Raw genomic sequence first — 15,203 nt, forward strand, 5'->3', positions numbered from 1 at the left:
TTTGTAACTATTTAATACGTGTAATCAACGTGCTAAATTAATGGAATCGTACCGTTCAGAGAGAATAATAACTAATGGGACTGTCGAAAAATTTTATAAGTAAAGGCAAGGGCATTTTTGGTATAACGATAAGCAGTTTATTTGAAATTGCTTGCATGTATGGTTATTTATAAACAATCTCATCTTTTTTTTTCCTTTCCTTTACATAATAAATAAAATCATATGGACACACAACATAAGTCAAAACCTCCTCAATTGTGTTTTAGTGTTTCTCTCATATAAAATAATGATATTATATATATAAGAATTTTATTATGAATAATTATATTATTAACCTAAGTTTTTTTTAAGATAACTTTTTTTATTATTAAGCATAATCAACCCGACCATGTAATATATGTGATTCTAACCTAGTAGAAAAATAGTAAAATAAATTGGTATGTGCAGAAACTGCATCCGAGTTTGGCGAAAGGGATGGAGCCGAGCCACAAACAGATGACATGATACAGGCTCTAGAAAAGAACGGTATCAACGTGATTGGAGCAGCCACAAAGGGAAAGACTAAAGATGGAAAGCCTAAAATGTCGATGAGGATCAATATTCCAGCAACCACGCCTACTCGAACCATAACAGCAGTTACGTCGATGCTATGGGAAGATCTAGTGAACAACCCTAAGAAACACGGTGAATACATCAACCGCAAGAAACTTCAATGTGCTGAAAAAATGATCAGAGGGGCTTTTGTCGAACTCTATAGAGGTCTTGGTCTACTAAAGACTTATAGGTACAATATATATATATATATATATATATATATATACTTAGCTTAAAATTAGTTATGATTCATGACTAATCATTAATGGTGGTATTATTGCCTTGCAGCTCACTGAATATGGTGGCTTTTGTGAAAATATTGAAGAAATTCGACAAGGTAATAAGCTTTGTGCATATATGTTGACATTTATTTGTTGAGCAATATTAATTGATACAAGAACCTTGTAGGCAAACGTACAATACGGTCTGATTTATATTACCTTTTTTTTTTCTGATAGGTGTCTAACCAACAGTCATCAGCAAACTACCTCAAAGTTGTCAAAAGATCTCATTTCATTAGTTCCGATAAGGTATATTTCATCTCTTGCTATTTCTAACTATTGCGACTATATTATGGCGGATATTTAGCATGCTTTAGCAATTGGAAGTTAATTAGTGCATATGTTGACACTACTTTTATGTGTGATATATTTTAAATTAAATGAAATAAGAAGATAAAGTAATTAGTGAGCACTAAGATGACTAGTGGGTCTAATTATTTGTTTACACACAAAAGTATTTGAGGTTTTCCTAGTAATACCACTAGCTAGCTCATGCTTTTGTTCTTCTTCTAGCATGCATGTTGATATGCATATGCATACATATATAAACATTTTTGCGTAACTATGATATCAGTTGTGTGATTAATTTTCATATCAATTAATTTTGTTATTATTCATATAAGTTGCCTAGTTTTTTATGTGCGTTGCATAATTATATATGTGCATTATTATAATTAACGATTATGTTGCATAATTATTCATACAAGTTTCTTAATTATTTATATACATTGTGTAATTATATGTGTTATTATAAACATATGTTGCATAATAGCATATTTGTTGCATGGCTATTTATCTTTGTGTGTAATTACGGCACAGATGTCGCCCCAAGGACACATGTAGCCTACTAGTGGCTTCGTGCGCTTTATATGTTAAAAAATCTTTATGCAATAAATATGCGTATCTATCTATATATGTATGTATTTATATCTCAAGACCATGTAATACTTGTGGGCATAAATAAATTTAAACAATATATGTATGTATTTATATCTCAAGACCATGTAATACTTGTGGGCATAAATAAATTTAAACATGCTCAAGGCAGCTTATAATAATCAAGTAATCAATTACCTAATTATTAGTGGTGTTGATTATTAAAACTTATGAAATAGGTGGTAAAGTTAATGGACGAAGTGGAATCATCTTTCACTAAGCACTTTGCCAAGGATGACAGAAAAAAGGCAATGAAGTTTTTGAGACCTCGGCAACAAAAGGACTCTCACATGGTTACCTTTTTCGTTGGTATAATTAAATTACTACCCCTATCTTATAATATTACTGGCTCAGTCAGTCACATATCCCAGAACTAGTTCATTAACAACCTTAATTTTTGGTGATGCAACAGGCCTGTTTACAGGTAGTTTTGTAACCATGTTTGCTGTATATGCAATATTGGCACATATTAGTGGCATGTTCTCCCCTAAAACGGAAACCGACTATGTTGAAACTGTCTACCCTGTCTTCAGGTATATTTTCAGAAATATTTGGTATTTTAGACACAAGTCTCAATGGTTAATTACTTAAATTTATGTGAATGCAGCATGTTTGCATTGCTTAGCTTGCATTTATTTATGTATGGGTGCAATCTGTTCTTGTGGAAGGCTACAAGTATTAACTACAATTTCATATTCGAATTCCAAGCCTCTACCGCACTCAAGTACAGAGATGCATTTCTCATAGGCACAAGCATGATGACCGCGGTTGTCTCTGCAATGGTGTTACATCTGGTCTTAGTTTCCAAAGGATTTTCCCCATCAGAAGTTGACACCATTCCAGGCATTCTCCTTTTGGTAAGTTTGTTCTCTTTCGCATTCACGTACAGAATGTAATTACTTGTCGTTATGTTTCCATAGATTTAGTGATAAGTGATCGATTCCATTTGATTTCATTTTCAGATATTCATTGGGCTGCTTATATGTCCGTTGAACATCTTCTATCGCCCAACTCGCTATTGTTTTCTTAGAGTCATACGCAACATAGTTTGCTCTCCTTTGTACAAGGTACTAATAAATCTAGACAAATATTAATTACATGCATACACATATATCATATATGTCATAAATTAATGGTCATATCTTTGTAAGGAAGCATATTAATAGGAAATGTATGTCATCAATTCACAGGTTCTTTTGGTAGATTTCTTCATGGCTGATCAACTTACTAGCCAGGTATTTATCTAGATATGGTACATAGATAGATAAGTTACTGCAAGATCATTATTTTGTCTCTTTTACATGTGTATTTACTAATTCTTCTGCTGTTTTAGATCCCATTGTTGAGGCACATGGAATCGACGGCATGCTACTTCCTTGCCGGGAGTTTCAAAACACATGAATATCAGACTTGTAAATCAGGGAAGCTATATAGGGAGCTTGCTTATGTAATCTCCTTTGCACCGTATTATTGGCGTGCTATGCAGGTAAATAAAGACTTGCAGTTAATTCTAATATATCATACAAGAATATGATGAATAATTAATCAGGAACATTTAAATGATACATTGTATACATGTAGTGTGCAAGAAGATGGTTCGACGAGTGTGATGTGAACCACCTTGCTAACTTGGGGAAGTATGTGTCAGCCATGATTGCGGCTGGGGCAAGGTTAACTTATGCAAGACAAGAAACGCAATTGTGGTTGATCATTGTTTTGGTGACTTCGTTGATTGCTACCGTATACCAGCTATATTGGGACTTTGTCAAGGATTGGGGACTTCTGGATTCCAAGTCCAAAAACATATGGCTTAGAGATGAACTTGTCCTAAAGAAAAAAGGCTACTACTATCTGGCCATTGTAAGTTACTAGACGTTATCATGAGGGATGCAACCAACGAAGGATCAAGAGGGTCCATTGACCCTCCTACAACTAGAACTTGTCAAACTTTTATATATAAAAACTAGCAACTTTTTTCAAGGAAAACATGAGTTTGACTCTTTAGTTGTAGTTGAAAAAAATCCTTTATCTGAAAGATTCTGGTTCCGTCACTAGCTATCATTATGCTTTAATCATATTGTCATTCAGGTCATCCTAACTATAACTAGAAAAATTCTTGATATGCAGGCCTTGAACTTTGTTTTGAGGGTGGCTTGGCTGGAGACTGTGCTACAATTCAAAGTTGGATTGCTTGAGTCCCGATTGCTTGAGTTTTCGCTTGCTTCGCTGGAAGTGATACGGCGTGGACACTGGAACTATTACAGGTAATATAAATATATTATTAAAGAATAAGATATGCTTTGTTTTCTTTCATTTATGTACCTACATGATTTGATTAACTGACAGGCTGGAAAATGAGCACTTGAACAATGTGGGCAAGTTTAGAGCAGTGAAAACTGTTCCTTTACCATTTCGTGAGACTGATTCTGATGGGTGAATTGATAAATAAATTATCTTTGGCGTATACGATGGATAGGATCGATATGATGGTTGATTGGGACAATCTGAATCATCCATTTTATAGATCGAGTAAGCGAGCTGTAAGGCTGTGAAGGATATGATGGAGCATCTGAAAGCAAACCAATTAAGTTTTTTTTCCTTTTAACAACGCTATTGTATGTATAATTTATCAGACATTAAATCTCCTTCGTAAATGAATAAAACTTACCTTTCATTTTTCATATATATGAACATATAGTCCTACTGTGCATAAAATACTCAAGATTTTTTTAACAAACTTTTTCCACCTTAAAATCCCTCAAACCTTACATTTGTAAGGATTTGAACTCACTTGTTTGTTTTCTTCAATAATGATAAATGTATATATATCATATTTTATAGACCATATGATAGCTATAACATTCCCTTGAAAGAAAAACTGAGAAAGCGGCATGATGCTTAGACTTGAGATAATCAAATCGAATTGAAGTTAATCCTTCAATTAGTAGATTAGAAAATTGTGTGGTTGTATATGCATTGAGAACCAGAGAGATCTAAGAGAGCACCATGTCACTAACGAAGTGTAAGTCAATCTCAAGATATTTCGTAAATGAAATAGCTTAACGCCAAGTGTGACCCACCGTAGTGTGGGTTGACAAGAAAGAGAAACATGGATCTTACGTAAACGACATCATCCATCAAACATCAACGACTTGTGTTTCCCCTTTGAAACTATATAATCAACCTCCTTTTTGTTCATATCTCCATCAATTTCATATACATGTTTTCAAACTCATGACATTAATTCCTCGTGGCTAATAGCATAAATGTTACGCCACCTATTGGTTAGTGTAAAAATTGAACATGCAAGTTAAAAAGTATTAAGCGTGTAGATAAAAATAAAATAAAATGTTGTGTTTGAGGAAAGATCATTTTGTCTTTTTATTTTATCATAATATTTTTTGTTTATTTTCGTCATTGACTGTGTCTTATAAGATAACTATAGCATGCAGTTTTCGGTTATAAATCTATTATCTATTATATATTTTATAATAATGTGAATGGTTTAATGTTTTATTCATTGAGTAGAATTAAATGAAAAAGGTTTTATTCTATTCTTTTTTTTTTTTTAATAAAAAGGCTTGAATTTATAAAGTAGCAAGTTTGTGTGATATATGGCTAGTCACGAGAGTTGAAGGGATCAAACTGTAGATTATAAAAACTTGATGTTAGTAATGGAGCGACGAACAAGAAGAAGACGAAGGTGAATTGCATCTTTGAAGCATCAGATTGAATTGAATATTAAATCCACACCATTATCATCTTTCAATTGTGATTTGAAGCCTTAGATATTATCAAGTTGTAAGCTTTTCTAGCCCTAACCTCATCAATTAGGGAAAACTGGTTATCTTATTATGAACTGAAGTTAATCTTCCAGAAATCTCATGTTTTAATGTTAATTTCGAACTTAGGTTCGTTACATTTGATGATTATAGACCAATGTAATCAATTCTATGTTTAAATCAAGAAAGTGGGTACATGGGTTTTCATGAACTTAAGCCCAGACTCTAAAACCTTCAACAATTGCTAATGATTAGTGTTTGCTGTTATAAGAAACTTGCAAATAGTATGTAGAATTAGAAACTACTTGAAATCATAAATCTTGTGTGCCGAGCCTAAACAAATTGATTGAAATGCTTCAAGATCTAGTATGCACACCAGGTGTTTGCTGAAATGCCACCGTTCGTAAAGTTTGATTTAAATTGTTGAATTATAGGTTTTTGATGAAATGCAGATGCCACCGTTCATATAGTATGCCTCTGCTGCTGATTTGGATGAGGTGGCACTAGAAGAGAGGGAGACGCCCTCTAGTTATTTTGGCCGACGGCAGAGAACATTGAAGTCGACTGCTGTTGTGGTTTGACACGAAATTTCTCATCTGGTAAAATTTCAAGCTTCTGACTTGAGTATTGTTATGCTCTTTTTATGAGTCATTAACCTGTGTTATAATGCCTTTGAACATAGTGAAATCACATGAACATGATTCATTTCTGTTCATTTTGGGCTTATCGTTTACTACCAATATACCTTAATTTCATTAAACATTTATTTGTGGGTGTTATATAGTTAACCATAACAGAAGAGAAAATAGACAATTAGATGCAAGTCCATATACCGACCTTTTAAACAGAACCAAAGCATTAGAAGTGTTTATAGTTTTACTGGCATCAATCTAGCTAGTCAGAAGAGAAACCATGACACTGACCCAAACCATTCAGTTCTATCATTCGACGGTTCGGTTACGGATTTTAACAATTAAAAACCATTATTAACGGTTTGACTCATAACTGGACCTAAAAACCATCAAAACCGGACCCCTAATAATTAGTAAATCTGGTTCTTGAAAATTGGGCCGAACATGCAAACATTAGTTTCAATTTTCAAATACAAAAAATGAATGGACTAACCCCAACTTGAAAACATGCACTGTTGTGTTTTCTTATTTCGGGTTCCTAATTCCATTTTCTTGGTGCTTTTTAAACGAATTCTTACTTTCTCTTTCTCTGCTAACAGCTGCAATCTATTCCCCTTCAAAATTAGGGTTTATATCTCCACATCATAGTCTGAAATAATGGAAGCTCCTAAAAGTTTAATTGAAAAGATCAACAGTCAATTCACTACAGGCTTGCACTTCGCATCTCCCTTACCCTCTTCGTGCACAAACGAAATCGATTTAGTATGTTCAATCCCCATTTGTTTGTTCTTGCACATTCTATTCTAGTATCATTCTTGATTATGCTCTTTTTGGGTTTTAGGTGAGAGACGTGTTACAGATACTTCAAGGGTTTTCAAGTTGTTTGTTTAATTGGGACCGGACCGCACGGTATTATCGTGCGAAGGATGGGTTATATGTAACTCACCTCTCTCAGACCAGTCTTCGTATGGTTTTAGATAAGTTCTTATATTCAGCCACTTGCTTGAAATTGGTAGAGATTACGCTCGCTAAGACGGAAGCGAGATTACCTCCGCCTACTTTAAGAGCATTTGCTTGTTCAGTTTCCGCATGGCTTGAGGTTAGTAATGCCACATTTGAGGCATAGACTGTTTCACTTTTATTTGAACATTTTCCCTATTTTCTCAAAGCAGAAGTTACGTGATCTTGCTTCGAAGGAGGAGGTAAAGATGAACCACTCCAACACTCCAACCATTTTGGGATTAGCAAGTTCTTTAACAAGGTATGCAAACATGATTGAAACTTGTTGTGAAAGTTAAGGGTTCTCTATTGCTTTTGCTCATTGCTATTACTTTATGTTTAGTCTTTGTTCTGGAGCAGAATACTTATTCCAGATAGTGCATAATGCCATCCCCAAAGAGTACATTGAAGGTGACACTCGTTTGTCATCAGCTGAAGTGGCCGTTCACGTTCTTAACCGTCTTTATGAGAAACTTAATGATGCCTGTCTTGTGCAAGGTGGCGAGGTTGTCACATTTCTCGGTCATTTACTCGGTTTCTGTTGTCACATTTCATTTTCAATCTGATTTAGGTTGCATTTGCTGCTGTTTCAGGAAGACTCGTACAGAATGCTACTCTATATATTTGTTGGATGTTTATTGCCATATATTGAGGTTCTTGATTCCTGGACTTTTGAGGGAATATTAGATGATCCCTTTGAGGAGGTAATTTCTTTTTATATATTCCACAGTGAATAATAATTTATCACTAGTCTGCTTATAGTTGGTTTATATTTTCCATTACCATGGATTAACATTTTACTATGTTCCAAATTTGCAGATGTTCTTTTATGCTAACAAGACGATTGCGATAGATGAGGCTGAATTCTGGGAGAAGAGTTACCTCTTAAGATCCAAGAAGCCAGGCATGGCTCATGGGACAAAGAAAAAGATACCACTTTCATCAAAAACTAAGGGGCAAAATGAAAGGGATCTTATGATCTGCCCTTTGTTTCTTAAGGATATTGCAAAAGAGATATTATCAGCTGGAAAGTCATTGCAGTTGATCCAACATGTTCCTATAACATCATCAGCAGCAGCAGCGGCACTAGTTGGTAGGCACGATGACACCAATCAGCTAAGCTTATCAGAGATATTTTGTTTGTCATTAACAGCTCTAATTGGCCATGGTGATCACATGTCTCAATCCTTTTGGCAAAATGATAAAATTGTATCTGCAACTGAAGCCTGTGTAGGAACATCATGCTCAGAAAAGATTTGGTATAAGTTTTTGGTTGATGGACTAACTGCAAAAAGAGAGAGTATTTGCTCCTGTCCTGAAAATCCCACCGTCACTGTCTGCCAAAAGCTTCTGCAAGCAAATGCCGGCGATTGGAATTTGTTAAACTTGTCAAACAACTATGTTCTTCCTCCTTTGAATGATGAAGAATTGAGAAAAGCTATATTTGATGGGACCACATCTAAAGGAACAAATTACGCCTATGGTTTTCCATTTGGTGATTCTGACTCACGACATGACATAAAAACGGTGGAAGCATTATTTCCATTTCCAGCTGTTCTTCCATCTTTTAAGGTATATGTTAATATTCAGGTAGTGTTTTTTTGTTACTTTATGTAGAAAGTGATGGTTGTGGAACTCATATTATATCTGTAACAGGAGGACCTTCTTGTTTCTGAGCTCTTATCATTTCAGAAAAATAGCACCCTCGTGTCAAAAGTTCTTAGCTGGATTCAAGTTGTTGAACCAAAGTCTACTCCACTTCCTGTTGTTATTCTGCAGGAATGCCTTACTTTTTACATCAAGAAGCAGGTATATGATTCAACTGAAAGCCACTTTAATACATAACATGCACTAATGGCTGTACAATATAATGATGCTTCAGGTAGATAATATTGGCAGTCAGATACTGTCAAAGTTGCTACGTGACTGGAAATTGATGGATGAGCTAGGAGTATTACGTAATGTGTATTTGTTGGGCTCTGGTATGGTATTTCTTATCTGGAAGCTGTATATGCTTATTGCTTTGAGAAATTCTGAAAGGTTTTCATTGTTAATGAGTCAGGTGATCTACTGCAGCATTTCTTGGCAGTAGTATTTAAAAAGCTGGATAATGGAGAATCATGGGATGATGATTTTGAGCTAAACACGGTGTTACAGGTACATGCTTGCTGCTTAATACCCAAGAACTTCCTTGTATATTCTAGTGTTTCTGTATTTGCTTGCTTTTGAGAAGCTTCTGCTTGTTTCAAATTATAATTATTGGCTATTTCAATAAAAGCATGTTATTAAGAAGATGCAGCCATCAGTTGTAAGTATATATCTGTGAATCTGGATTTGTCTATAAAAGCTTTATTATTAACTGCAATTACCATCACTATCAGGGTCTTGAGATCCGCTTTGCAAGTCTACAATATATAAATGACTTTGTAGACATGTAGAATCAGGTTTTGGCATGTATAAATAAATACATGTACTGCTGTTTGATGGTATGCATCTTCTAAGTTCAGTTTTGTATATCTTTCCTAGGAGTAGTGAGTAGTCATTTAGAAACGCGGCTATAGGCTGTTAATGGATAATTTTAATATCATATATCCATTTGAATCTCTAGATTGAGGCTGGTATATTTAATTATTAATGACTTCAGGAATCAATCAGAAACTCCGCTGATGGTACACTACTAAGCTCGCCAGATTCCTTAGTGGTGTCCTTAACAAATACGGATGGTCAACCGACTAGCACATCGTCTTCATTTGTTGTGTCAAGTCCCCGTAAAGCTCGTGCACAAACATCGGGAATCAATGACCTTGACTCACTCAAATTTACATACAAGGTAGGTAATATCATGCTGCTGCTACATAAAGTAAGTGACTAACTATCTTTTATTGTATAATTTATCATATGATAGGTGTCTTGGCCACTTGAACTCATTGCAAATGCTGAAGCTTTAAACAAGTACAACCAGGTAGCTCTAGCTTTTCTTTCATTTTTCTTTTTATGTGTGTATGTGTTGGAACTAATTATTTCTGATGGTTGGTAGGTGATGAATTTCTTGTTAAGGGTCAAGCGCGCCAAATTTGTCCTTGATAAAGCTCGACGATGGATGTGGAAGGTGCTACTTAATATAGTCTATTTAGTTTTTCTGTGGTCGTTATAACTACTGTCTATACTAGACCAGCCCAAACGAACCCCTTTTTTTAATGTTTGGGAAATATGGGGCCTACGGGCTGAGATGGGTTGAAGATTTTAATAACTAAGTTTCCAACAGGGTTGGAAGATAAACAAGCTATAGGCGACTGGATCAGTGGGCTGTAAGATGGCAAGTTGGTGGCTGGGTTTAAAATAAACAAACAGCTTGCTGTCAATAGATAATATTATGAATTCTTTATTATTAATTCTATTATATTAATTGGTTACTTTTTTTCATAAATGTGCACAACATTTTCTTATTTATTTCAAATAAACACAAATATGTTAATAAATTAGCCTAGTATAATTATCGAACATTTAATTACTGTTTGACAGGAAGTTCGTTTTAGTAAACCATCGAAAGTGAATAAATTTTTTTGTTTGTTTACTCACTAAACCTATGAAAGTAAACTAATTTTTTTTTGCTTAGTTAAACGAACAAACATAGACACGTGTTTCGTTAATGTATGTTTGTTTATATTGATTCATTTACGATCATCGTTTATGTAATTGTATAATTTATTCGTTAGTGATACTAATTGGCCGGCCCGTCATTTACGTATTTGGTCGTTTATGATCGCTTGTGTTTGTTTGTTTCCAATCATGTTTTATTGGAATAATAACGAATGAAGATAAGCTAACACGAGCATGTCGTTATCTTAAGTGTTGGCGATCGTTCATTTGTTCGGAAAGTGTTTTAAATGCCCGTTTTGACCCAAACCTAATTGAACCTTTTTTCTATATCAGCCTGGTTTGACCCAACCTTCCCATTTTGCTAGGCTTAGTCTAAACTACACACGTGTGAGATGGATGATATACAGGAATGTAACTGGTTATAAGTTGGTGTATGTTCCAGGAACGAGGCAGCACAACTGTTAACCGGAAGCACAGGTGGTTGGTGGAGCAAAAACTTCTTCATTTTGTTGACGCCTTTCATCAGTATGTCATGGACAGAGTAAGTAATAACCACTATCTTACCTTACATGCTTGTTTGCTTTTTTGTTTTTTTTAGAATGATTTATGATTGGTGTGTGTGTAGGTGTATCATAGTGCATGGAGTGAGTTATGTGAAGGCATGGCAGCAGCTGGATCTCTTGATGAAGTGATTCAAGTGCATGAGGCCTACTTACTCTCTATTCAGCGCCAATGCTTTGTAGTTCCAGACAAGCTCGTCAGTATTCTTTCTTTCTGTGTTTTACGACGACTTGAATTGATTCATTGATTGTGTTTTATGGGTTGGCTGACAGTGGGCACTGATAGCAAGCCGGATCAACAGCATACTTGGACTGGCTTTGGACTTGTATACGGTGCAGCAGACGTTAAGTAGTGGTGGAACAGTTCCTGCAGTCAGAGCTAGGTGCCACAAGGAAGTTGATCGCATTGACAAGCAGTTTGATGGCTGCATAGCCTTCCTCCTCAGGGTTCTGTCTTTCAAACTTAATGTGGGTCAGTTTCCACATTTGGCGGATTTAGTCACCAGAATCAATTACAACTTCTTTTACATGTCTGACACTGGAAACTTGATTACGGCCCCTGCCCCCGACTCCTCCGCTAGTTTTAAGTTGGCCAAGACCATTTCAGTTTGAATGAATGAAGGTGTTGTAATTATAATTATTTAAATTTACCTTATTGCTTGATATCTAGCAAATGATGATTCTGCTGTGGATGGATCACACAGTAAAATATGTATGATAATTCTCCTCCAAATCATACCACCACCCCAGATTTTTTGTTTGGCTTCAAAAGATTTAAGCAACTGTATCCTTTAATGAAGGGAAACATAGTGTATACTTTGCTTTTAAACAAGTTTTAAAGTGTGTAAGCTACTAGAATCTTAAAAGTCGAGTATTGACACAAAATCGTAGCGATTGTGAATGGTTGATTGGGTCTCGTGAGTGATTACGATCAATTAGTTGATTTCACAGTCATCTTTGTTACAAATCGATGGGGTTTACTCAGCCTCTGCTTGTTTACTTATTCGAGAGGCGTAAAAGAAGAAAACAAAAGGAGGCGTCGAATGGGGGGTTGAAACTGATTTGTATTGCTTTGGTTATCCGAGAGGGAAACAAAAACCGTCCTCAACTTTTGTTGTGTTCCTAAATCAAAGTTATGCACTGTGTTAAGCTAGATGTTTAGATTAACATGAAGTAAAAATAAAAGGGAATGGCTGTTGTGAAGAAGACATATGTCCAAAATTCATTTCTTTTATTATAATAGAGATGATGAGTAATAATGTATTGTTACAATTTTATATTCTACTTCTTTTAACATTATCACTTTAAACAATCTGATTTCACTGGTCAATCAAGCATATCACATGATTTGATTTAATTCATTTTCACTTTCAGTTTTTTTAAATTTAATTCATTATTTGATTTTATTCATTTTCAATCTAACACCATTAAGCCACGATGAATTCAGGGTGCCAATGCATTAGCGTGCATGAGAGAATTCGGTTTGAAGCTAGACTTTGCTCTAACCAATTAAACCACAACTCACAATTATTATAAAAAAAAAGACTTTTCTTTTTTAAATAATAATATTGGTTTTAATATTCCAAGCTTTCACAGTGGCTTATAACACTTTCAATTTTCGACTTCTTACCCACTACTCTCAACGTTCACCATCTTTGTTTTTGTCACTCCTTCACTAACATCGTTAGTGGAACCCACTCGAAAATTGTCTGATGCTATTAAAAGCCAATATCCTAAAAAAATTAAATAATAATAGTGTTCACTGTTCAGTGGTTCCTCAACTGACATGATTCGTCTTCTTCATCGTTTCCGAGTTCCCTGCATTAGGGTTTCTTATTATTATTATTATTATTATTATTATTATTATTATTCTTCAGAACCCACTAACCTATCAGACTCCTGTGACCTCATAAGAAACCAACAATGGCATACTCTCAAATCCTTAACCAAATCCACAACACCTGCCCACTTCCTCCAACACCTCTACGACTCAAACGCCCCCTACGACGTCGTTCTACGCTACTTCAAATGGTCCCAACAGCACTTCCAGATATCCCACTCACTTCACCATTACTGCAAGCTCTTATACCTCTTAGCCAATTCCAACAGGTACGATCAAATTAGATCACTTCTCGATAACCCACTTCTTAAAATCAATATTATCAGACACCCGTGTTCTTCGATTCTCCGTACGCTTGAATCCGTTTGTGATAATGTATGCGCAAACTCGATTATAGTCGATTTGTTAGTATTATGTTATGTTAAGAACGAGAAGGCCGATTTAGGGGTAGAGGCTTTCGATAGAGCGGGCAATTACGGGCTTAAGTTGTCGGTTGTTTCGTGTAACGCGCTGATTAAGTTGTTGGTGAGAGAAGAGAGATTTCGGTGTGTTGAGTTTGTTTATAGGGAGATGTGTAAGAGACGGATTGAGGTGAATTCGGGGACGTTTAATATGGTGATTAATGGTTTGTGTAAAGCGGGGAGTTTAGGTAAGGCTGAGGATGTGTTTGAGGATATGCAGGTTAGGGGAATTGCGCCTACGGTGGTGACGTATAATACGCTTGTTTCGGGGTACTGTAAGATGGGGAAGATGTATAAAGCGGACGCCTTGATGAAGGAAATGGTTAAACGGAGCGTTTTGCTGAATAATATTACGTATAATGCTCTCATTGATGGCTTTTTGAAGGATGAAAATGCTTCTGCTGCGATGAGTCTGTTCAAGAAAATGCAGGTTGACGGGTTGAAACCGAATGTGGTCACGTATAATGCTTTGATTAACGGGCTTTGTGGTTTGGGGAAGCATGATGAAGCTCTTGCGTTGCGGGATCAAATGGTTGGGTTTGGTGTGAAACCGAGTGTTATTACTTATAATGTTGTGATGAATGGATTTTGCAAGAAGAAAATGGTGAAGGAATGTAGAGAGGTGTTTGATGATATTTTTAAGCAAGGTTTGGTTCCTAATGTGTATACGTATAATACTTTGATTAATGCGTATCTCCAAGATGGACGTTTGGAAGAGGCGGTTAAGCTATACGAATCGATGTTAGAGGGTAGTGTTAGTCCAAATGTTTCAACTTATAATTGTTTAATCACGGGGTATAGTAGAGAGGGAGATATAGAGGCTGTTAATAGGCTTGTGGATGACATGAAGGACAGAGGTTTGAAAGCTGATGTTGTAACATATAATATACGAATTGGTGCGCTTTGCAAGAAGGGGGAGTCACGGAAGGCGGTTAAGCTTTTAAACGAGATGTCTCGTGAAGGTTTGATACCTATTCAGCTGACGTATAATATCTTGATATCTGGTTATTGTGAGGAAGGAAACCTAAGGGCTGCACTAAATGTGATGACCAGAATGGAAAAGGAAAGGAGGCGGCCTAATGTTGCAACATATAATGTGGTGATTAAGGCTTTTTGTGACAAGGGTAAGTTGGATCAAGCGAATGAGTTTCTTAACAAGATGCTGGAAAAGGGTTTGGTACCTAATCATATGACGTATGACATTGTTAAAGAGAAGATGATGGAGCGAGGATTTCTTCCTGATATAGATGGGCATCTCTATAACTATCCTATTACTTCTTGACCCATATGGTTAACGGGACGGTTTGAATTGTATTTTGGCTTTGATGGAAAATGGATATGGGTTGAAAGGGTCAAGCTTGTCAAAATGTTTGAAAAGCATCCAAAATTGTTTTCAAAATGCATTAAACCTTTCTAAATTGTGTTATTTCCACTTTTTTTAAGTTTCATCTGGTAATGTTGAAACTCAATTTCTGATGCCGTTGGGACTGCAATATGAAAATCAAAGATACTGGAGAT

At 35.6% G+C, this 15,203-nt stretch overlaps 3 protein-coding genes across 3 annotated transcripts; all 3 read left to right on the top strand.

Moving 5' to 3' along the window:
* Positions 1-440: 440 nt before the first annotated feature.
* Positions 441-4,492, top strand: LOC143614718 (phosphate transporter PHO1-like; the record flags this gene model as incomplete). Its single annotated transcript, XM_077088072.1, has 12 exons — positions 441-784; positions 883-931; positions 1,053-1,124; positions 1,991-2,120; positions 2,224-2,344; positions 2,419-2,668; positions 2,774-2,878; positions 3,002-3,046; positions 3,145-3,297; positions 3,393-3,671; positions 3,939-4,075; positions 4,158-4,492. Coding segments are annotated over 12 exons (1,776 nt in total), but the record flags the coding sequence as incomplete, so codon positions are not given.
* A 2,358-nt stretch (positions 4,493-6,850) lies between these two features.
* Positions 6,851-11,996, top strand: LOC143616286 (uncharacterized). The gene is made up of 15 exons (XM_077089161.1): positions 6,851-6,987; positions 7,067-7,324; positions 7,398-7,486; positions 7,568-7,730; positions 7,818-7,928; positions 8,044-8,796; positions 8,881-9,033; positions 9,107-9,206; positions 9,287-9,381; positions 9,869-10,054; positions 10,130-10,186; positions 10,262-10,333; positions 11,267-11,365; positions 11,450-11,581; positions 11,658-11,996. Exons 1-15 carry the CDS (start codon positions 6,883-6,885, stop codon positions 11,994-11,996), a joined length of 2,712 nt encoding a protein of 903 aa, XP_076945276.1. The 5' UTR covers positions 6,851-6,882.
* Positions 11,997-13,170: 1,174 nt separating this feature from the next.
* On the top strand, positions 13,171-14,967 carry LOC143615348 (uncharacterized). The gene has a single exon (XM_077088493.1). The coding sequence runs from the start codon at positions 13,171-13,173 to the stop codon at positions 14,965-14,967; it is 1,797 nt and encodes a 598-aa protein (XP_076944608.1).
* Positions 14,968-15,203: the final 236 nt, after the last annotated feature.

This window comes from Bidens hawaiensis, unplaced genomic scaffold (assembly GCF_021521415.1).
Source record: "Bidens hawaiensis isolate Kalapana, Puna unplaced genomic scaffold, B.hawaiensis_p1.1 tig00002306_1, whole genome shotgun sequence".
Lineage (NCBI taxonomy): Eukaryota > Viridiplantae > Streptophyta > Magnoliopsida > Asterales > Asteraceae > Bidens > Bidens hawaiensis.

Excerpts from the sequence above, each read along its gene's own strand:
- LOC143616286 (XM_077089161.1), top strand. The coding sequence starts at position 6,883 with ATGGAAGCTCCTAAAAGTTTAATTGAAAAGATCAACAGTCAATTCACT. Across the intron at positions 7,487-7,567 it reads TTAGCAAGTTCTTTAACAAG|TCTTTGTTCTGGAGCAGAAT; the intron begins GTATGCAAACAT and ends CTTTATGTTTAG. Across the intron at positions 10,187-10,261 it reads CTTTAAACAAGTACAACCAG|GTGATGAATTTCTTGTTAAG; the intron begins GTAGCTCTAGCT and ends GATGGTTGGTAG.
- LOC143615348 (XM_077088493.1), top strand. The coding sequence starts at position 13,171 with ATGATTCGTCTTCTTCATCGTTTCCGAGTTCCCTGCATTAGGGTTTCT.